Source organism: Anomalospiza imberbis, chromosome 4 (assembly GCF_031753505.1).
Source record: "Anomalospiza imberbis isolate Cuckoo-Finch-1a 21T00152 chromosome 4, ASM3175350v1, whole genome shotgun sequence".
NCBI classification, from domain to species: domain Eukaryota; kingdom Metazoa; phylum Chordata; class Aves; order Passeriformes; family Viduidae; genus Anomalospiza; species Anomalospiza imberbis.
The window spans coordinates 17,952,182-17,972,137 of NC_089684.1; the positions used below are offsets into that span (position 1 = coordinate 17,952,182).

Below are 19,956 nucleotides of genomic sequence, written 5' to 3' on the forward strand. Positions count from 1 at the left end.
ATGTGTGGGGTTTTACTGTGAGAAAATTGTATCATTTGGTTGCATGCCACAAAATAAATTGCAGCAAAGATCCCTTTAAAATCCTCTGCTTCTCAGCCTTGGTAAGGAGGAAACAACATCATCCATTTCTGTAGGAAAGCAGTCCCCTCAGGCTGAGACAGTACACAAAATTTGTTTCATAATAAAAAGCTTTAAAAAATAAACTTCAAGGGGAATTACTGTTGTCATCTCAACTCAAAAGCTTTCAGTTAAAATTCATATGGATTAGCTATGGAGAAAGGTGTTATTACTCTGTTATTATGCAGCAAGGTGCATTATGGTTGAAGACCTGTATTTTGCAGGAAACTGCCAGCTGCATACAATTTTATTTGTCTTACCACAGCACAGTACAGAACACATATGGATACTTTTTTGGTGCAGAGGTGATGATGATGATAATGATTTTTAAAATTAGCTTTAAATTAAGAGGCTGTTATTGCCTTGGGGGTGCCTGTATTCTTACCCACCTTAAGGCACATTTTTTTGGTTTGACAGGAGAGGTCTGCATGTGCTGTGTATTTGTTAATTGAGCTAATCACAGAAGGATACACTAACTTATCTTGATGCAATGTATAAGAATAACTAAGTATTTCAGTGGCAGGAAGTACAGGACTTCAGATTGATGTGGCTCCCATTCTTCATCTTCTTTTGTTTTACAGTCCACTCCTTTACACTTAGCAGCTGGCTACAACAGAGTTCGAATAGTCCAGCTTCTGCTTCAGCATGGTGCAGATGTACACGCAAAGGACAAAGGGTATGTAAAATGAATTGATTTATTAGTCAAGATAGAGAATGATTTCTTTGGTTCATGTTGCAACACAGTATCAGATAGTTGTCTAAGAACGTGGTATTTGCTTCCAAAATCTGAGTGTGCTTCAGATTAGTGGTGGTTACACTTGTTTTAAGGCTTCTTTTACACCTTTAAAAATTTTTCCAAACTTTGAGCTTTGCTTCCATTCACAGACTACCCTTTAAAATTATGGACAAACAGCATTATTTTTGGAGAGGTGATGGGGAGAAGATACAAGGGCTTAGTGAAAGATGTGCATTGAAAAACTTATCTGTGGTCTCATTAGCCTGTTTCACATATATGGATGTAATTCCAAGTAACATCAATAATGCTCATGTGCTCACAACTAGTGATCCTCATAGATCTATCTTCATTGAAGCTGACAGCAAAAATCAAGATATAGTAGAGGCTAAACTATTCTATTTTTGCATTAAGGGTGGTTGTTATGTAAGATTAGCAAAGTGCCCAGCAGTCAGAAATCTGACATTATAAATCTGAAATCTGTGCGTTGTTCTCAGCCATACATTTCTGATCTCTAAGATGATGATTTTCATGATGGTTGGATTGGAAGGCTTAGTCCTAACATGGTAGAAATTGGGGCCCTAGTTAAAGGCATACATTTTGCATTCAGAATCCATAGAAGTAAGGTATGTGTGTGTGCTGTTTTCAGCAGCAAATGTGAGGCACTTCCTGTATTTTCATTTTCTGCTGAGTCCAGCCTAGTGTTAGAAGAGATTTTAAATTTTCATAGCTTCTTTCCTTTTTCCCCTTTCTCTCCAAAACAGTCCTAAGTGTACTTAAACTCTTAAAGTTTCACTAATTGTAGCTCTTTCATCTGTCCGTTCACCCCAATGGCTTTTTTAAACAGTATTGTTGTTAAATGCATAATGACATACTATGCTAGTCAAAAAACAAAAATGCACCCAAAAACCCCCACAAAAACCACAGAAAACCAAAACACACCACACCCCCCCCCAAAAAAACAGAAAACACAACAAAACAGCTTCACCCCACCCCTCAAAAAAACCCCACAAAAAATAAACCACAAAAGTCCTACAGTAAAGCTCCATATAATACCTGTCTAGGTAGATCCAGCATTATTTAAGCAGGTGGAAGGTCTTTTGTACCTTTGCAAAATTTCAGCATTGGTTGGTAGAAAATTCCAGTGTAGATGCTGCAATGAGTTTTGAACAATTTGCTTGGAATTTATGAGTGGTAGTTAAGTTGAACTTGAACTTGGGGCTGGAGCAGGAGGGGAAGGAAAGCAAACAAAGAAAGGAAAACCTTTCAATACTTACTCTGTACTGAACTTAAAAACAACCCAAGCATATTTAGAAACATCCAACATCCTAGTAAGCTCCCACTTTTTTTTTAGTGGCACCACACATTTAGAATCAGTGGTGTTTTGTTTTACCTTGCTGTTTCTTATTTATACATAATTTATAAGTAAATAGGCTATAAATAACTGTCACTTTTCATTTAAGGAGCTAAATTAGGCTACATTGATTTTATAGAACTCTTAGGTTCTCTTCAATGGAGTCAATTCAGAGAAAGTGCTTAGGAATTGTTCTGTATGTTCAAAATGGTCACCATTTCTAGTTACTCCCAAGGAGAAGCCCAGGCTAGGAAGCAGCTCTTTCTCCACTGGTCTTTCCTTTCCCTTACAGCTGTTGTGCTGGAAGAGGGAAGGGGAGGGCATGCTGCAGAAGTGGCCAGGTGCATTGCTGCAGGATTATCTTTGCTGACAGGCCTTGAAGCCCTCAGTCCTCTGAGATGGCCATAATTTATTTTGGAAGGGAGCAGGTTTTTTGAGTGCTCTGTGGAATGGGTAGTGTCTCTCTGTCTCACACATGCACCCATAAGTTGTAATTAAGAAAAGTAATGATGGAAAAACCAGTCTTTTTCTGATGGAAAAACAGATGGAAAAATTTTTCCCCAAACAAATTTTCCTCTCCTGTGACAAATGTGTTGCTGCTTCTGAGAGCATCCACCTTAAAATTAAGTTTATTTAATTGCAGTCTACTGCTTGCTGTCCTAATTATCTGAGTTGGTTTTGCAGTCCTGGGAATTGTCCCTGTATTTTTCATAGGTATTATGGGGTTAATTATGGTTTTCATGTATTATGTGTACTGATCTGTTGAGCCAAAACTAGCCTGTCATGCTTGGCTTGAATTAAACTCATTTTGTCCTCTGCAGTAATTGCCCATCTCACATCTCCTTTTCAATGCATGACTTTTATTACATCTTGTGCTTGTGACTAAATCTCTGTTATTTATTTTGCTAGTGTCATTTTTAAGTATGGCCTGCAGTAATATAACACTACAAAAATTACAGGGACTCTCTTAGAAGTATCTTGAACAGTTAAATAGGTTGTACTGTAAAAAAATGGAGGAAAATCAGGTCATTATACAGTCTAGAGCAGCAATTTGAGTCTGCTTTCCCTGGATATTTGTACATCGTCATAAAATACCCAGGAGTTAAGTTAATGTTATCTGGGGAGTTTTGCCTTTCACATAGCATTTTAAACAGGAGTTCCTATTTAGGCAGAAGCAGAACACTGTTGAGGAAATTGAACGTGGAATGGGACTTTTCCCCCTCCTTAATAGCTTCAAGAAAGATCATGTCAAAGCCAGTTAATGCTAGTCTTAATGGTAGATTAAATATTTGTGGCCTGTTAAGGCAAAAGAAAAAAACCCACAACAAAAGAACCCTCCAAAAACCAAGCAACAAAACCCCAAGTTTTAATGCCACTCTTAAATAATTTGTTGTTTGAGGAAGTCATATTTTCTCATTAGATTGCAAATCCTAATTTTTAAATGCTTAACTACTTAAAATATTCTGACTTTAATTTGATCTTTTCATCTTTGTAGGGAGAAAATTGTTCCTCCCTTAAAAATGCCACTTTAAAAAATTTTGTCATTTGCCTTCTTCTTCCATGCAGTGGTCTTGTGCCTCTTCATAATGCCTGTTCCTATGGACACTATGAGGTTACAGAGCTGCTGCTTAAGGTAAGCAGAAGGATGGAAAGTAATAACTGTTGATTTAGATGTGTTAGATGAACTGTTTATATCAGAATTGAAAAGTAAGATTTTTTTTCCTGATAGTAACAGGTTTCAAACATCATATTGTCATTTCAGAAGCCTGCAGCTATAGGTCTTTGAAACAGTATATGTGTTTGTTTCTTGATCTGATTTCTTTGGACTGATAGTAGAGTTTAATTTTTCTGTTCAAAAATTAGCTGACATAAAAATTCCAATTATTTTTCACAGATTCAATGGTATTTTTGTGTATGCCGGTATTTTTAATTAAATTTTGTGTGTGTGTTCATACATGAGTGATTTGAACCAATTTTTATTATAAAATGAAAATTTGTAAGCTTTTTAGTCCTTGAAGATGATTTCTTCCTAATCCAAGGCTTTTTTTGCTGTGCTAGCATGGTGCCTGTGTGAATGCTATGGACCTCTGGCAATTCACCCCGTTGCATGAGGCTGCTTCCAAGAACCGTGTGGAGGTCTGCTCCCTCCTGCTGAGCCACGGCGCCGATCCCACCTTGGTCAACTGCCACGGCAAGAGTGCGGTTGACATGGCTCCAACGCCTGAGCTCAGGGAGAGACTGACCTGTAAGTGTTTCCAGAATGAAAACACTTGGTGGTGGGTGGAAAGGGATGCTTTCCTTTCACGTCACCGTCCTCAAGCTTCAGAAGTGGATGCAAAGCAGCAGGGCAGCGGCAGCTGTGCGTGTGCTTTGAAGTGCACAGGTACCTCTGATACATCATTTGTCATCTTGCCTGGTTTTCTGAAGCTTAGAATTATTAAGGCACTGCTGAATCGGTGACTTCGGGTTTTTTTATGTTTAAAGTCCAGTTCAGTCACACAGGAGCCTCTATATTGAGGCTCTGTATTGCATTTAGAAACTTAGAGAAGGTAGGTAGCTTTGGTGTGCAACCTTGGAGATGGAAATTCCATCACCTTCTTTTGTAGCAATCCTTATGCTGTTTACAAACAGACGTTTCATCTTGACTTTTAATTCGTATGCCGTCGCTTTCCCTCTTTGGGGGATTTATTTTCTGACTCTTATAAAATGTAAAAAAGAATTAAATGAGACATATATGGAAACAGAGCATTATGAAGTTACAGAAAACTTGAGAATTAGAATCTCAATTATAAATAAGTTTTTGGTTTTATCTCTCACCTTTCCAGTATAACAGAAGCCCCCAGACACTAATAATGTGATCCTGCACTACTCATAATCACAGCTAGTTAGGTTTTAGTCTAGTCACTGTTCTTTGCAGGGGCAGATGGTGAGATCATGTGCAGCAGAAAGCTTTGGTCTAGAAGAAAAGAGAAGGGCATTAGTATCTTTTAGGTACTTCTCTACTCTGAGTCCTGGGCTGTAGCTTGTGGCTCTGAGGAAGGTTAATTTAGCATTTATTTAAATTAACAAGCAAAAAAATTCAATTTAAACTTCAGTTTTTTTGTGTATTTAGAGTCCTTCAAGAGCAATGAGGGAAGATTCATGTCCATTAACATCCACTGAAATTTGTAAACAAATGTGAGCATTATGTCAAATTTGACAGTATCTTGATGGGATAGCTTGTATTTGCATCCCAAAATATCATGTTTTTATGTTCTTGAGTTATTTCATCTTATACTTGGGGAATAAAGTTACATCATATTTGTTATTTCAAGATTTATTTGCATTTGTGCTTTGAGTAGTGCTTTGCTTACAAAGAAATTTAAACCAGACATTAAAACAAAGGTGGGAGAAGAAAGCCCCTAGGTTAACAAACCTAGGATTTCAAGCTTACTTACGAAACAAAAATATTTATATTTTTACTGAAATTGAGGTATTTTTTTCTAGCTCCCAGGCTCAGATAAATTTTTGCTAACCTGCCTTTTGTCTGAACATTTTGAGAGAAACACTTATTTTCAAATTCAAAGTTACTTAAAACTGAACTAGTTGCTGAGCTAAACAAGATTTGGAAATAACGAAATTAGTGATCTGTACTTGCAAAGATATACCTGCTATCAAAACTTGTTTCATCTTTGGAGCAGACTGGCTTCAAATGCTTAGCTAGTTAGTTTGCTTTAAGACCAATAGTTTAGTATTTTATATGTATATTATTGTTGATTTTGTTGTTATTTATAATTTTATAGAAATTATATATACATAATATACTTTACATTGAATTATTTGTCCTGCAAATACAATAAAGTTTTTGAAAAGCAACTGTAATGCTTTATTTCCTTAAGAATAGCTCATATCATTGTGCTTATTTGAACACAGACGTGGGTAATGTAGAGGTCACATAAGCATTTAATGTCAAGTGGGTGGAGGATAAAAGGAGGAAAAGCTATAAGGATTTAACTCAAGGAATAGCTTCCCCTATCCTTTAGCATATCCCTTTGGTTTCAGCAAAGCTTCTTTCATGTTCTGTGTCCCCGGTCAGCTGCCACCTGAAGACATGCAGAAGCACTCCTCTTTCCTCTTACTGAGTATAGCTGTCTTTCTGCAATAACATTTATAAATGTGACATTTTGCTGAATATTAAATGTGTCTTTTTCCTCTAACAGATGAATTCAAAGGACACTCTCTACTGCAAGCAGCCAGAGAGGCAGACCTAGCCAAAGTGAAAAAGACACTTGCTTTGGAGATCATTAATTTTAAGCAGCCACAGTCGCATGAGACTGCACTGGTGAGATTACAGAGTCAATCCATTTGTTTCATGATAAATGTGCTGGGAGCCTGGAGTCAAGGAGTTTTATTTCTGCAGTATGAAAATACATTCATCATCTGAGATAGAGAATTTGGCATTGAACACTTTTCTATACTTAAATAAAATCACTATATAGAAAGAACATAATATAATTTATTTTATCACTTTTTTCCTTTCTTCTGGTAGATTACAGAAGTCCAGTCACTCTTCACCTTTTCATTTTTCACTTCTCTTGCATTTTTTCCTATAAACCCTTTTTTTTGTTGGACTGTTGCTGTGGTTTTTTATAGGGTTAAATTTTATTTCAGTAGCCCAGTGTTTCCTTCCTGTTTTATGTGAGCAAACCTGGATTACAAATTTTTTTCATAGAATATGTAAAATTGTGGTGAAAATAGGTGTATATCATGGAGTCTTACAAGTTTGGAATAGCACAGACAATGTCACATTAGCTGTAGAAACAGGGCTCTTTTGAGACTTTCCTAGCATTATCCTGCTCTCAATTAATTGTTTAAGGAAGCAGTGGAAGCAAAGAGCACAACCAGTATCCCAGATGTAGTGAAAACTTTGAAGCTGAGACTGATGGTATTATTAAAACCACTCTAGTTATGGTATTTTATTCCAATGGAACATTTTCTTCCCAGTGGTAGGTCTCAGCTGCAGGCATGCAACTGCATATTTAGTATGGGAAACATTGTGATCAGAACATGGCGTGTTGGGTACCAAGCATCCATATGCTCTGTTTCCTCTGTGGAGGGCTCAGCATCCTTGCCTGGAGCTAGAAGCATGATAGAGAATAGAGGTTTATAGGCTGAATGTGAAGACAGTATGAAATTTGGGATTATGTTATCCTTTTCTTTCTGAGTGTATCAGCTGCTGCTTTGTGGCATCTCTTTAGCTGTGTAATGATCACTTCATAGTCCTCTGATGTTCTTTGCTCTTTTCTGCCTGCTGATTCTGCAGAGACAGCTGGACCAAATAGAATACTTTAGCTCTATTGATGTATTTGGTTCACTGTTCACTAAGCGCTTGACTGTGATTTTTCAGTTTTTGGCTGCTATATATGAGATTTCCAAATTATCACCAGTCCAAATGAAAGGACTTGGCTTCCAGGATCAGATGAGGTTATGTGTAATCTAACTGAGCTATTTCTGCCCTAAGCATGACAACATTTTCCATGGGCCACTGGGGTCTCTGCTGTGTTAGCTAAAAGGCCAAAGCAAGCACCTGACATAGGTTTTAGTGTTGCTTTGAGGTTCGGCAATACTTCAGCATTTGTGTGTTTTAGGGCTTGTTTATCATATAGACAGGAAATAGACACAGGTTATTATCTGCAAAGACTTAAAAATGCTGCCTCGCATCACAGCAAAACTTGACCTTAATGGTTATTTAGAAAGCTTGCCTTTGCAAAATTTGGGTGTGCCCTGCTGATTAACAGCAGTATGGAAGCTGGAGTGAAAGTTACTTCATAATGAAGGCTGAAACTGGATAAAAGATGGTTATTGGTACTAGTGCTACCTATTAGCATTGGGTTTGGGGTCTGTCTAATTGTAAAGGCTATTGTTTTGCTATTGGAAAGTTAGAGAACTCTTCCAGGAGACTTTCCGCCTTTTATGAGTTACTGGTTTAAAACGTGGGTAAAAGTATAAACAGAAAAATCCAAAAGTTTATCCTATTTCTCGTAGTCTGTTATCTTGAGGTGTCCAAACTTGAAATAAGCATTTCTGGACTTGATTTTAAAGCTGGGTATTTAATCTCAGCTGGAACCATGCTGGTAATTCCATGCTTCAGGAATGCATTGATAGGGCCACTGTTGAGAAGTCAACAGATGCCAGCCACATTTAGGACAATAATTGCATCTAGCAAAGGGCTGTATGGTCCCACAAGGGCAGGCATGAGCATTGAGAAGCCCTGTATTGAAGGCTGTGTCTTTCTCATAGCAAGGGAAGAAAGATACTCTAAGAGAAATGTATTGCCTGTTTGCTTATTACATAATCTGTAGTTGGGTGCATGACACAAATGGCCATTAACAAGGTCAGTAGGCGTTGGAACAGAAGAAGAACCAAAGTTACGTTCATGTCCTGTCAATTTGACAACTGCAGCAGAATCCTTACAGACCCCTTTGGAGACCCTCTGTAAAAAGTTAGGCTGTTTCAAACTCTGTCTTTCCCTCCTTTGTTCATTATGTGTCAGTTTTGTCCTGATAGCTGGTAAATGTAGTTGGGACCATACTGCTTTTTTCCTAAGTGACAAATTGCTTTAAAATTAAAATTGTTTTTCTGAGTAGAATAAATTAGCATTGATCACTAACCTGTATTTTGTTCAGTATGATGAATTCTGTTTGTAAATTTTGTAGTCTGTTTTTAGCAGAATAATTAAGTGATGAAGTAATGTATCTTTAAAGTTCTTTATCGTCTGTGTAGTTGAAATATACTTTATGTTTACTTTTTTTGCAGCACTGTGCTGTTGCTGCTGTGCATCCGAAGAGGAAACAAGTTACAGAACTGTTGCTCAGGAAAGGAGCAAATGTAAACGAGAAAAACAAAGAGTAGGTTTCTGAAATGTTTGAGTTTTCCAAAGGCCTCTGTCATACTAGGAATGTGAAAAACTAATACATCACTTTTCTTTCTCCCCTCTAGTTTCATGACACCTTTACATGTTGCAGCTGAAAAAGCTCATAATGATGTCATGGAAGTTCTGCATAAACATGGAGCAAAGGTAAATATACTTGCATGTATTTTATTTAAGACAAAGGGCAAGAAGAAGGGTTATATTGATTATATATCACATAAGTTTTGTGGTAGTTGTTGCTTTTTATTCTGTGTGCCTTGTGCATTTTGTGTTAACCTTGAAGTGTGTTTTATCTGAAATAAGTACAGGATCCTCAGGAATCCCATTTGAAAATTACTTCTCTCCAAGTAACTGAATACAGGCTTTAGGAGCCTACCTTTCATTTTAATGAAAGGTTCATTTTTAATGAACCTTGATATAATTTCTAATAAATGTCGTTATCTCAGTTCCTCATGTTGCTTTATCTTATTGACTTGAAAATATCCAATGGCTGAGGGTAATAACACTGAGTTTAGTACCCTAATGCTGAGTATTCCTTAGCCCTTGCTTGCTTCTTATTCTCAGGGTCAGATTGTTCTGCCGTGCCCTTTAGCTATTGATAGGTGCTGACCTAAGTGATTTGTGAGCTTGTGAACACATTGTTCAGCAAGTTATTAAAGGCAGAGGAAGGTATAACTAACTTTATTTAGAATGTGGTTTAACCATCTCTCAAAAGTGTTTCAGAATGATCTTTCTCCAAGTTTGAGCAGCAAACTTAATATTCATGGTAATGATATACATCGCTACTTAATTTTCTCAGAAACTCTTCTTGATGGATACTTTCTTTGCACTGGCTAAAATATAAAAGATCTCCTTGTTTTCACTTTGAATGGGGCTCAGATTACTCTTTTAACTCTTCCTCTCCATTCAGGGAGCTAGACATGAAGAGCTCATTGTTATGAATTATTACCTGTTGTATTATGTTATTGCCTGTAATAGCAATCAAGTGTCACTCTTGCTGTGATAGGAGGTATGAGCAATGTAGTTGTATGCACAGCTAAGTGTTTTTATTTTGAAACAATGAGTTTTAATTTATAAGCCTGTATAAGAGCTCACTGCCAGATTTCTTATTGACTTCCATAGTACTTTAATGGCATCATAAAATAGCTTAACAACAATTCCACAGCAGAGTTGATCGTATTTGAGAGTCTTAATGCAGTAGTGACTACTAAGTTTTGCCTAAGGGGGAAAGCAGGGCCAAAGTTCTTGATTATAATCATTAAAACTATTGGTTATTATTCTCCCAGATTCACTCTTAGTAGCATACCTATGCACTGAAAGTAAAAAAAAAATCATTTTGCCATAGGAATAGATAACTCATAACTTTTATGGATCTGCTTTTGCACAGGAGTTCAATACTGATGGTAGGCACTGAACTGGACATGCTGGAGTTCCAAATGTACTGATACCAAAGTACTACCTGCTTTGAAATACAAGGAGCTTCTGTGTGCTGCTGCTGTACTCTCCTTATTTTAATGAATGCTCCTTTGAAAATCTATCTCAGTTGTAGTCAGGTTTAGGAGTAAGCTCAAAGATGGCATCCTTACTAGAATGAACCCATTTTGTTTTGTCAGTAGCACATTCTGATGTTAGCTTGTAATTCTTTTATCTCATGAAGCAGGGATTCCTAAATCATGATCCATGAGTCACTTGTGAACTGATTAATGGTGCTGAGTGGTGCACAGTTATCTACAGAATGATGCTGAGTGGTGTGTTCTGTCGTTTATTCCATCAACAGTGTTCAAATAGAGGTACCTAGTGATCATTAAACCTCCTTCTTCATTCATATCCCATATCCTATGTTATTCTGAGGATAGGCCATTCACATTTCTGATCTAGCAAAGTACTTAAGTGCATGGCAGGAGACTAATCAAAGTTAATATTAAGTGCATATTTCCATAGTGCAGTGGATCAGCGTCCAAAGTTTCTTAGCTGTAAAACAGTAAACAATGCACCCATAATTTTTAATGAGAGGTAGATCATTAAGGCTTTATGAGGCACTTTGAAGTTCCCAGATGGGATATGCTCAAGAGTATTAGTTAGTTAACTAGGCATATTTAATCACTCTAAAATTGTCTTGCTTGTATATTATCGTTTGACCTCTTGCTCATGCTTTGACTGTGGGCATTCGGTTCATCAGATACTCTTGACATTTGGATTTCTTTGTTTCTGGCTGTTGTAACATGGCAGCTTTCATTCGTGAATCATGATATGGGTTTTGATGTTTTTCTTTTGTTGTGTGTTTGGAAGTTTTTCATTCATGTTTTCTCTTTTTGTGTCTTACATTTTAGTTACTTAATAAGATGTAATCAGATATATTAAGCTCTTTGACCATGTCTGGTTATATTTTTTACAAGAGAGGGTTATCATGAGCTGGTGAATCTAGTCTCCCTGTGATAGCAGCCTCCCAGTGAAGATCCATTTGTTCTTTGAACTGCATCCTCCTGCTTTTTAAATACCTCTCTTCTTATTTGATGCTTTCTTTAGTAAGGTGTTTGCATTGAGCAAACTGATTCTTCTTAGCCTCTGTTTTGGTAGGCTAAAAGCCTCAAACACCTAATCTTCCCTCATAAGGGAATGTTGCCTTTCCTATTAATCCTTATAACCCCTTCTCTTGACTAGCACCAGAGGAAATCTTGGCATTCAGGCAACAAGAATAGAATTTATTCCACCACTGCCTTCTATGATGGCACTTCCATACCTCTATTGTAAGTGCCTGACTGATGCATACTGGGATCATATTTGCCTTTTTAATAGGTATGAGACAGTAGTACTCAGATCTTTCCTGAAATCTTGCAGTGCACAGAGAATCTTGATTTTGCTAATACTTTATATTTGTTCCCTTCAGCACAATTCTCCTGTGCCACAGTCATTAATGCAAATAGTAAAACAAAATTATCCCACAACCAGACACCAAGCAGCCTTCCCCTTTTCAAAATGTTCAGTTCTTCCATCAAACTATTTTTTCAATATAAAATAAAAATTTAAAAATTTTCACTGTGATCTCTTACAAAATGCTTACTGAACCATTGGATGACACCTATAATGTAGGGCTTTTTCACTTCGCAGCTGTTTCTTCTGTCAAATGAGAGGTACTGTTAAAGCCAGCTTTAATCCCCCTTCTGGAAACCACTATTGATTACTGAGAGAGTAACAATTTGAAAAAGATGTGTAGTTAGGGCTTCAAAGAAAGTAGAACTTTCTTCTTCTGAAATACCATGACAAAAGGCAGACACCTGATCCACAAAATAACCAGCTCTAGGAGACAATGTCATATGAAGTTCTGTAGATAGAAAATAATTTGGGATTGTTTTAGCATTTTATAGGAAATTCTTCTGTTTTCATGAGAAGCAGCAGTGTCAGAAAAGTGAGTTCACATACAGTGAAGTTTGTATGTGTAGCCTTTTTCTGTTCTATGGAAAGGGCTAAAGCATGATAAAGACTGCTTTAGGGAATTTGGGATGAACAGGGGATGGTTTGTGTCTTGGGGCTGGATTTAATTATCCATAATGTTATCACTAGGTAAATTTGCTGTTTGAAGTATGTTAGATGATAATAAACAGTGAAGGACTGCTTGAATAACATGTGCTTGATCGAGACTTATTTTACAGAAAGAACATGTGAGAACATCAGTCTCTTCACTCTGGTGACCAGTGACAGAACCTGAGGGAACAGCATGAAGTTGTGTCAGGGGAGGTTTAGGTTAGATATCAGGAAAGTGTTCTTCACCCAGAGGGTGGTTGGGCACTGGAACAGCTCCCCAGGGAAGTGGTCACAGCACCAAGGCTGACAGAATTCAATAAGTGTTTGGACAATGCCCTCAGGAACATGGTGTGACTCTTGAGGTGTCCTGTGCAGACAGGACCATTGATGATCCTGATGGGTCCCTTCCAACTCAGGATATTCTGTGATTTGTATTGGCAAGAATTAACCTACTGGCAAGCAATTAACCATAAATTGCTTTTTTTGCTGTGTCTTGCTGGCCCTTACTGACAGGACAGACTAGGTTCCTAATTTGAGCTGTGAAGAAGTCCTTGTGCATGTTAGTTGTACATCAGCATGTTACGTCTAATCAACACACATTCCGTGGAAGATGTTTTCATTAGCTTGGTACTTGAGTTTGCAGAAGTTGACTGTCAATTTAAAGAGCAGGTGAGAAACCTTGGGGTTTCTTAGACTTGTCTTCAAGAATGTTGATCATAAATATTTGTGGTTTTAAATGCCAGTTTTTCCATGTTTGCCTGCCCTGTTTTTGTGAGACAGCATTTCACACCACTGCTTATTTGATGTGGAATACTCTCAAAGTACCATATGAAAAATAAAAGCAGAACATCTTCAAAGAATCCTCAAACATAAACAATTTTTATTAGACCCATAATCAAATCTTCAAATGCCATGATTTTATCTTTGAAGATGATCAAAATCTTTAATTTAAAAATTAATTTGAAAGTGGTGAACTAGTGAAAAAGTGCATTTTGTCCTGTTTTGTTGTATTTCTAGATAGCTGAATATTTCATATGACTAAGTTGTTATCCAAATTTATAGACACATGGGAAATTAATGTATTCAGAAAGACACTCGGCTTTCTAGCAGTGCAGAAGTAAAGGATTCGAGTATTTTCTGAACTGGAAAGATTGTTGGAAAGAAAGACCTGCAAGCATGTGAGTTCACTGGTATCTTGGGCAAGTGCAGAGATGATGATGAATGCTCTTTAATTATGATATGCCTCTCTTCTGCAAGAGAAAATGAGCCTTTATAAGGTCATGTCAGAGAGATAGTGTCCCTATTCATGATGGTAGCAGAAATTAATTCATTCTGCTCTGCTGGGAGGATCTTGCTTTATGCATCTTTGCATAATGCAGTTATTTCCATGCATTGGAGTAGCATGTTGCCAGCCTTTCGAGATCATGGATTTGCAAATGTTCACCATCTATCTAGACCCACACAACAAACTGAAGTGTTTTTGAATAACCTTGTTGTGTAACATATTCACTTCCAACATTTCAGGGAGAGGTATGATTTTTCTCAGGGAACAGTAAGAATTGAAAAATTAAATTGCCTTTCAGAAATGCAGCAAGTTCTAGACTATGGTGGTTAACAGCTTAAAGATCTGTGTGGTCTGTTGTGATTGACTGGTTCAACTTTTCTCACTGCTTACACATCCAAATGTCCTGACCTTAATCTTAAGCTTTTATGCAGAAGAGGTAATTGTGGAACATCTGACTGAATCCTATAGGAGCTTTCGTAGTAAAACTGACCATTTTTTCCACCTGCCTTTTTCTGCTGATTGAGATTGAAATTGTCACCAATGCTGCTTAACTTCTATGTTTGTTGTTAGACAATGTCCTGGTTTAGGGCAAATTTTGGAGGAGCCCTCTGCTCTTCTTTTCTCCCCACTTTGCTCTTGGAACCAGTCTTAAAGGTGCAAAACTTATTGCTGGGTTAAACAAATGAATGGGGATACAAGCATCATAAAGTCATCCCAGGACAGAAGACAAGACAAAAGACATACTGCAAGCTTGTCTTCAGAATTAATGCAGGAGAAGAGCATTTAGAGCACTTGCATTGCAGGGAAGGTACTGTGATATGGAACTGCTGGCAGAGCACAAGTTTCACATGTGATTTTTAGAATGTACATATTTTAGAAAGATTTCACAGAGAAAATCACAGTGCTTAGAAGTTGTTGCTTTTTGTGCTGCTGTTTGTAGTGTCAAAGAGCAGGAGGAATACTTAGGACATTTGATCTTGATAGAAAGCTGATATGATTATGAAGTCTTGGAAAAATGTTTCCTGAACAGATCTGAGCTGTTGAGCTGCCACAAGTGCCTGGCAGCCAAGGGAATATTGCCTTAACCGTGTACACTGCTCCAAGAGAGCAGCAGTGAGGGAAGGGGAAATCTCACTAGTCTGATGATATGTGACCATTTCCATTTCTCTACTGTGTCTGTTCAGGATGGAGAAAAGGAAATTAAGGGAGAGAGAGGAGAGAACAGAAGGAAGTCTGCATTGGGTAATACTGACTAGATCAGTATCTTTCTCTGAAACCACTTATTTAAAAACTCTTTTGAATTGATAACTGTATTCTGCTTTTATGTTGCATTTTGAGCAATGAAATGACTGCTTCCATGCTAAAAGGTGAAGAAATTGGATCCAGAGCCAGTGTGCTGTGGATTAAAACTGTCAAACCTGTAATTTTTAACTCCTTGATGTAAACTTGTCTGTAAGATAATTCAGAGCTACAGCCTTCTAATTTCAGACTGCCTATAAAGGGGACCAAATTGATATCTTTTTCTTTTTTTTAGTAAGTGCAGCTGGAACAATCTGGCTACTCAGGGCACAGTTAAAGCAGTACACATTGCATATTTCACATTTTTATTAAACAGAGTTTAGACTTTGAATTTGAAAGGGCACATGGTTTTGGACCTGGTATTGAACATTGTTTAACCCAGGCATATGTCTTACCAGGTCTGGTTTTTATAAGACTTTAATCTCAGTTTTGTATTTCAGTTTGTTGTGCTTAAGTTGATTTTCATTTGTAAGGAAGTTCTCTTGCTTTAAGCCTTATTGGAGTATATTCTTTGGTTGGTTTTAGAGAAGTGGTGCAATATTGGTGAGAGAAGATCTGCCCCAAAGTGAACATATTCCCAATGAAATTGTCCTGCAAAGCCCAATTCTGCTCCTGAGGTAAAGAGCAGCTGCATTTGGTGCATGCATCCCTCAGTCAGCTGCAGCCTTTTTTGTCTCAGAAGGAAGCAGGTATTTCTTCAAATGGCTGATGTTCTTCTGCCAGAAGAATTGATTGTTGGGAAAGATAATGGTTTAGAGGTGAAATGAGACCTGGATAAGACACATGAGATGATGGCTTTGATGACTCTGACAGTGTTCTTTTCAAATGAATATTAACATTTTTTCCAGGGATGTAGTCAGTATCAAATTGCACACAGTGAATGCCTTGCTGCTATTGCTTCTACAGTTTGTTCAGTACAGGCCTCTTTAACACAGGAAGTCAGTATTAAAGAATACATTATTTATGATTTTCGTTTTTGGATGAACCAGAGCATTATCAGCTACTTTGAGAATCCACAAATTTAGTTTCATTCTGCTTTTACCATCACTAAATGTGTGTAGCCCCAGAGTTCTGCTTACATCTGTGCCCTTATCAGTGGTGAAAGGTATCCAGTGTCCTGAAACAGATGCGGATCATCATCTGAACAAAATGATGGATTTGGGACATTCAGCATCTAGTTAATATTTATGATAGCAGTAAGTTTTTTATTTAAAACAAAACTTTTAGGGCAATCCCATTAGAGTGGCATGAGCTAGGTGCAGTTAGAAGAAAGCACACCTATTCTCCTGTTCATCTTGCTGCAAGAAAGGTTTGTGATCTGAGAAATTCTTACCCTATCAGTTTGTAAAATAATTTCAGACAATATCGAATCACATTCCTCTTGTTTGGTTGTTCTTTGTTCTTTTTTGTGACTTGATATTGCAGTATTTGCAGGTATTTTACTTTTTTTTCCCTATCTGGTAGTAGATCTTTGCATAGTTAATTTCATTTAGTTTTAGTTAAATTTTATTTAGTTATAGAATTAATGTCTTAACTAAAATACTTTTTCACTGGTTTCATAGAAGGGTAGTAGGGTTTGCATGCTGCATTTTAGGTGAGAAATAACAAGCAAAACCTTTGTTTGCTGTCACCACAAAGATTTTGAGAAGGTAAAAAGGTGGATTTTATAGAGTAATGAAGTTTATTATGCATGCAGTTCACAGCCTGAAATCTGTAGGCTTGGAAACAGATAACAGGTTCTAAGTTGTTTGCAGAGACTATAGAGTAGTTCTGTATTTCATAAAGTGGTAAAAAAGCTGTTGGGCATTTACATTTAAATTTGTCATGAATTGCTGCTAGGTACAGAGCAGGTACAGAGTATCTTCTTGAAAGGTTATTTTCATGGGGGTGTTTTTCCACTTTTTAAAGCTCTCTATTATTCTCTTCCTTTTTTTGATAGTGCACTGGGAAAGATGCTTCTAGTTATTTAGCTGCTGTTAGATCTTGACAGACAGATGTGTTTCCATCATATCATACTCTGTGAAAATTATACTCCATTTTGCCTGTTTATACAGCCTTGTATTGAAAAGAATTATATCCAGTTATACTTAATATTCATGTAAAGGCACAAAAAGTGAGGAGGAAATGTTTGCATCCAACTTCTCCCCCACCTCCCGACTCCTTCATAGAATTCTTCATTTGACATCTTTGTTTTGCATTAATTCTTAGTACTGGGTAATGTTGAGTTATTCTCCTTCTGACAATGACAGATGGTAATTTCCTTAAAGCTGTAAGATCTTTGAATTGTTTGGTAACAATTTATGTCAAGTTACCTCTTTCTCCCGCTGTGATAGTGTTTCTTTTCTTGCACAAGGTTGATCTTCATCAAATTTGTCAAAAGCTTGATCACGATTTAAAGTGTGGTGCTGGGGATCCTATATTGTTTGTTACCCATGCAAACAAATAACCTTGTTGTTAAAAGATAGGAAAACATCTGTGGGAAATTACTTTTCCTTTAGAGTGTTTGTGTGTTTTGTCATTTGGTTTTGTTTAATTGCAGTGCTGAAGAATTGATAGGTAAATTTGTATGCTGGAAAACTCTTCTTATTGCTCTTTTTTGTTAAGGACAGGGACAGGTGCAGCCTTTGAAGTACAACAGTGGTTTATTTTATATTGCTGCTGCTTTTTCAGATGAATGCACTGGACACACTTGGTCAAACAGCATTGCACAGGGCTGCGTTAGCAGGGCACTTGCAAACCTGCCGGTTGTTGCTGAGCTATGGCTCTGATCCCTCCATCATCTCTTTGCAAGGCTTCACAGCAGCACAGATGGGAAATGAAGCAGTGCAACAGATCTTAAGTGGTGGGTAAAAGTAAAGGCTTGTGTAGTTGAACTTCAACTTCTCCCTTTACAGCTTTGAATCTTGTTTCTTTCTCGATGCAAGAGACTTGAAGTATTTTGCTCATCTCTCCTTTCTGCCATCAAGTGCACACAACTACAGTATGTATTGTGTGACACTTGTCAGAAAAGAAATAAACAGCTCTTCTCAGTTCAGTGATTTTGTGCAAATCAGGAAGAAAATAACCATCTTGTAGATCTAGAATATGCTCCTGTGCAAGGAGATTGTAGGAAGGCATATGTGTGGGGAGTTTTGGGATTCTTTTGATAGCAAGTTATAAGGCAACTGGAATATTGCTGAGCATGTAAGCAAACTTTTTCCCTGCATCAGCCAACCTGTTAGGTGCTCCATACTTCAGCAGTCAGAAGCAGAGTGTTACTGGCAGAAAAACACTGATTATTGCTAAACTGTGTGAACTTGTACTTCAAATCTCTTGCTTGTCCAGTAGAGAAAGATTTTATGGTGAAAGTGCTCTGGATAGTGCCTAGGTAATAATGAGTTTAATCTTCCATTAAAAAGATTAATAGATGTTTGAAGAGCGTGCCGCTATTTTTCATATAAGTCCTTAAGGGTTTGCATCCTCTTACCCACAATAAATTTGAATTTTTGCAAGTACAGAGAAGAATAATGGCATCAATAGCTACTAAAGAGCAAATAACTCACCTTACAGTTAGACACGCAGGTAGTCAAACAAAGGCAGATATCCAGATAGATGAGAAGACACATGGTAGCTAGAAACTCCATTTCCTCTAGTGTTTTCAACAATATTGCCTTAAAACAGGACAAAACAAGGGAAAAGCATTTTACAGCAGTGCAAGGAAGGACTGTTTTGAAGTGTGCCCACTCCTGAGATGTAACTGGTTACATGGGTAGTGTTACCTGTTAAAATGTGCACATGAATGTATGTATGTAGATTCAGAGAGAAGAATGTTGGCAGAATCATGTCAGCCTTAGAGTCAAAATCTGACTGATTTGCTCTAAAACTAAAGCTCCTTATTCAGACATGTTGGCAATATGAACTTGAACATCACAACCCCAGCTGCATTTTCACAAGTAACCACACTTCACCCCCCTCCCCCCAACTTTGGACAATATGTTAAGCACAAGTTAATACAACTTATGTATCCTAAGTAATCCTAAGCTATCTTTTTCCCTATGTAGAAAGTACACCTGTGCGCACATCCGATGTGGATTATCGGTTGTTAGAAGCATCCAAAGCTGGAGACTTGGAAACTGTGAAGGTAGGTTTGAACGGTTCATGTGAATTTTCTACTTGGCATTGCTGTGCAAGGCTTGTGGAAGCCTCTGCTACACAAGTTGTGGAAGCAGTGTCCAATGAATGGTAAATCATAAAAAATGGGAAGTCATGGATCTCTTTTTTTTCTTCTAGAAGGTAGTACATTAAGATGTACTGAGGTGTGTTTCTCTTGGGTTTCTGCTTGTTTATTTTGCCAGTCCTTCACACAGTCATGTCTTCGATGGACTCAGATGTAGCCATAATTCTTTGAAGTGGACTCTGTGAGTCTCAGAATCACAGTTTAGTAGAAACAAGCCCTCAGGTGCATGATTCAATCGATGGCAAGCAAATACTGTTAACAGGTAGCAGACTTAATATTTTAAACCATCCTTAATCTGAAGGTGAAGGGTCAGGCCATGGAATCCCACCATCACAGGAAGGTTTGATCCTGTTTTTTGTATTTGGTTTGTGGACAAAACAGCCTGCAGATGGACTGTTGTTCAACTTTCCCATCTTGAACTTCAACATGATATACATTAATATTCAGACAGCAGCACTTTTGTGCACCAGCAGCTCCTTTGACTGCTAAGCTAAATATTTCTTGTTTTCTGAAGGCAGCA

The 19,956-nt window shown here is 37.5% G+C and overlaps 1 protein-coding gene across 2 annotated transcripts in view; it reads left to right on the plus strand.

Annotated features, from left to right (window-relative positions):
• TNKS (tankyrase) overlaps positions 1–19,956 on the plus strand; it is a 127,942-nt gene that overhangs the window by 83,194 nt on the left and 24,792 nt on the right. For both annotated transcript variants that reach the window (XM_068187316.1, XM_068187317.1), the window contains exons 6-13: positions 699–793; positions 3,771–3,837; positions 4,263–4,449; positions 6,404–6,525; positions 9,000–9,091; positions 9,183–9,261; positions 17,891–18,062; positions 19,261–19,340. In XM_068187316.1, coding sequence (XP_068043417.1) covers positions 699–793; positions 3,771–3,837; positions 4,263–4,449; positions 6,404–6,525; positions 9,000–9,091; positions 9,183–9,261; positions 17,891–18,062; positions 19,261–19,340 — 894 coding nt within the window. The remainder of the gene's footprint in view (positions 1–698; positions 794–3,770; positions 3,838–4,262; positions 4,450–6,403; positions 6,526–8,999; positions 9,092–9,182; positions 9,262–17,890; positions 18,063–19,260; positions 19,341–19,956) is intronic.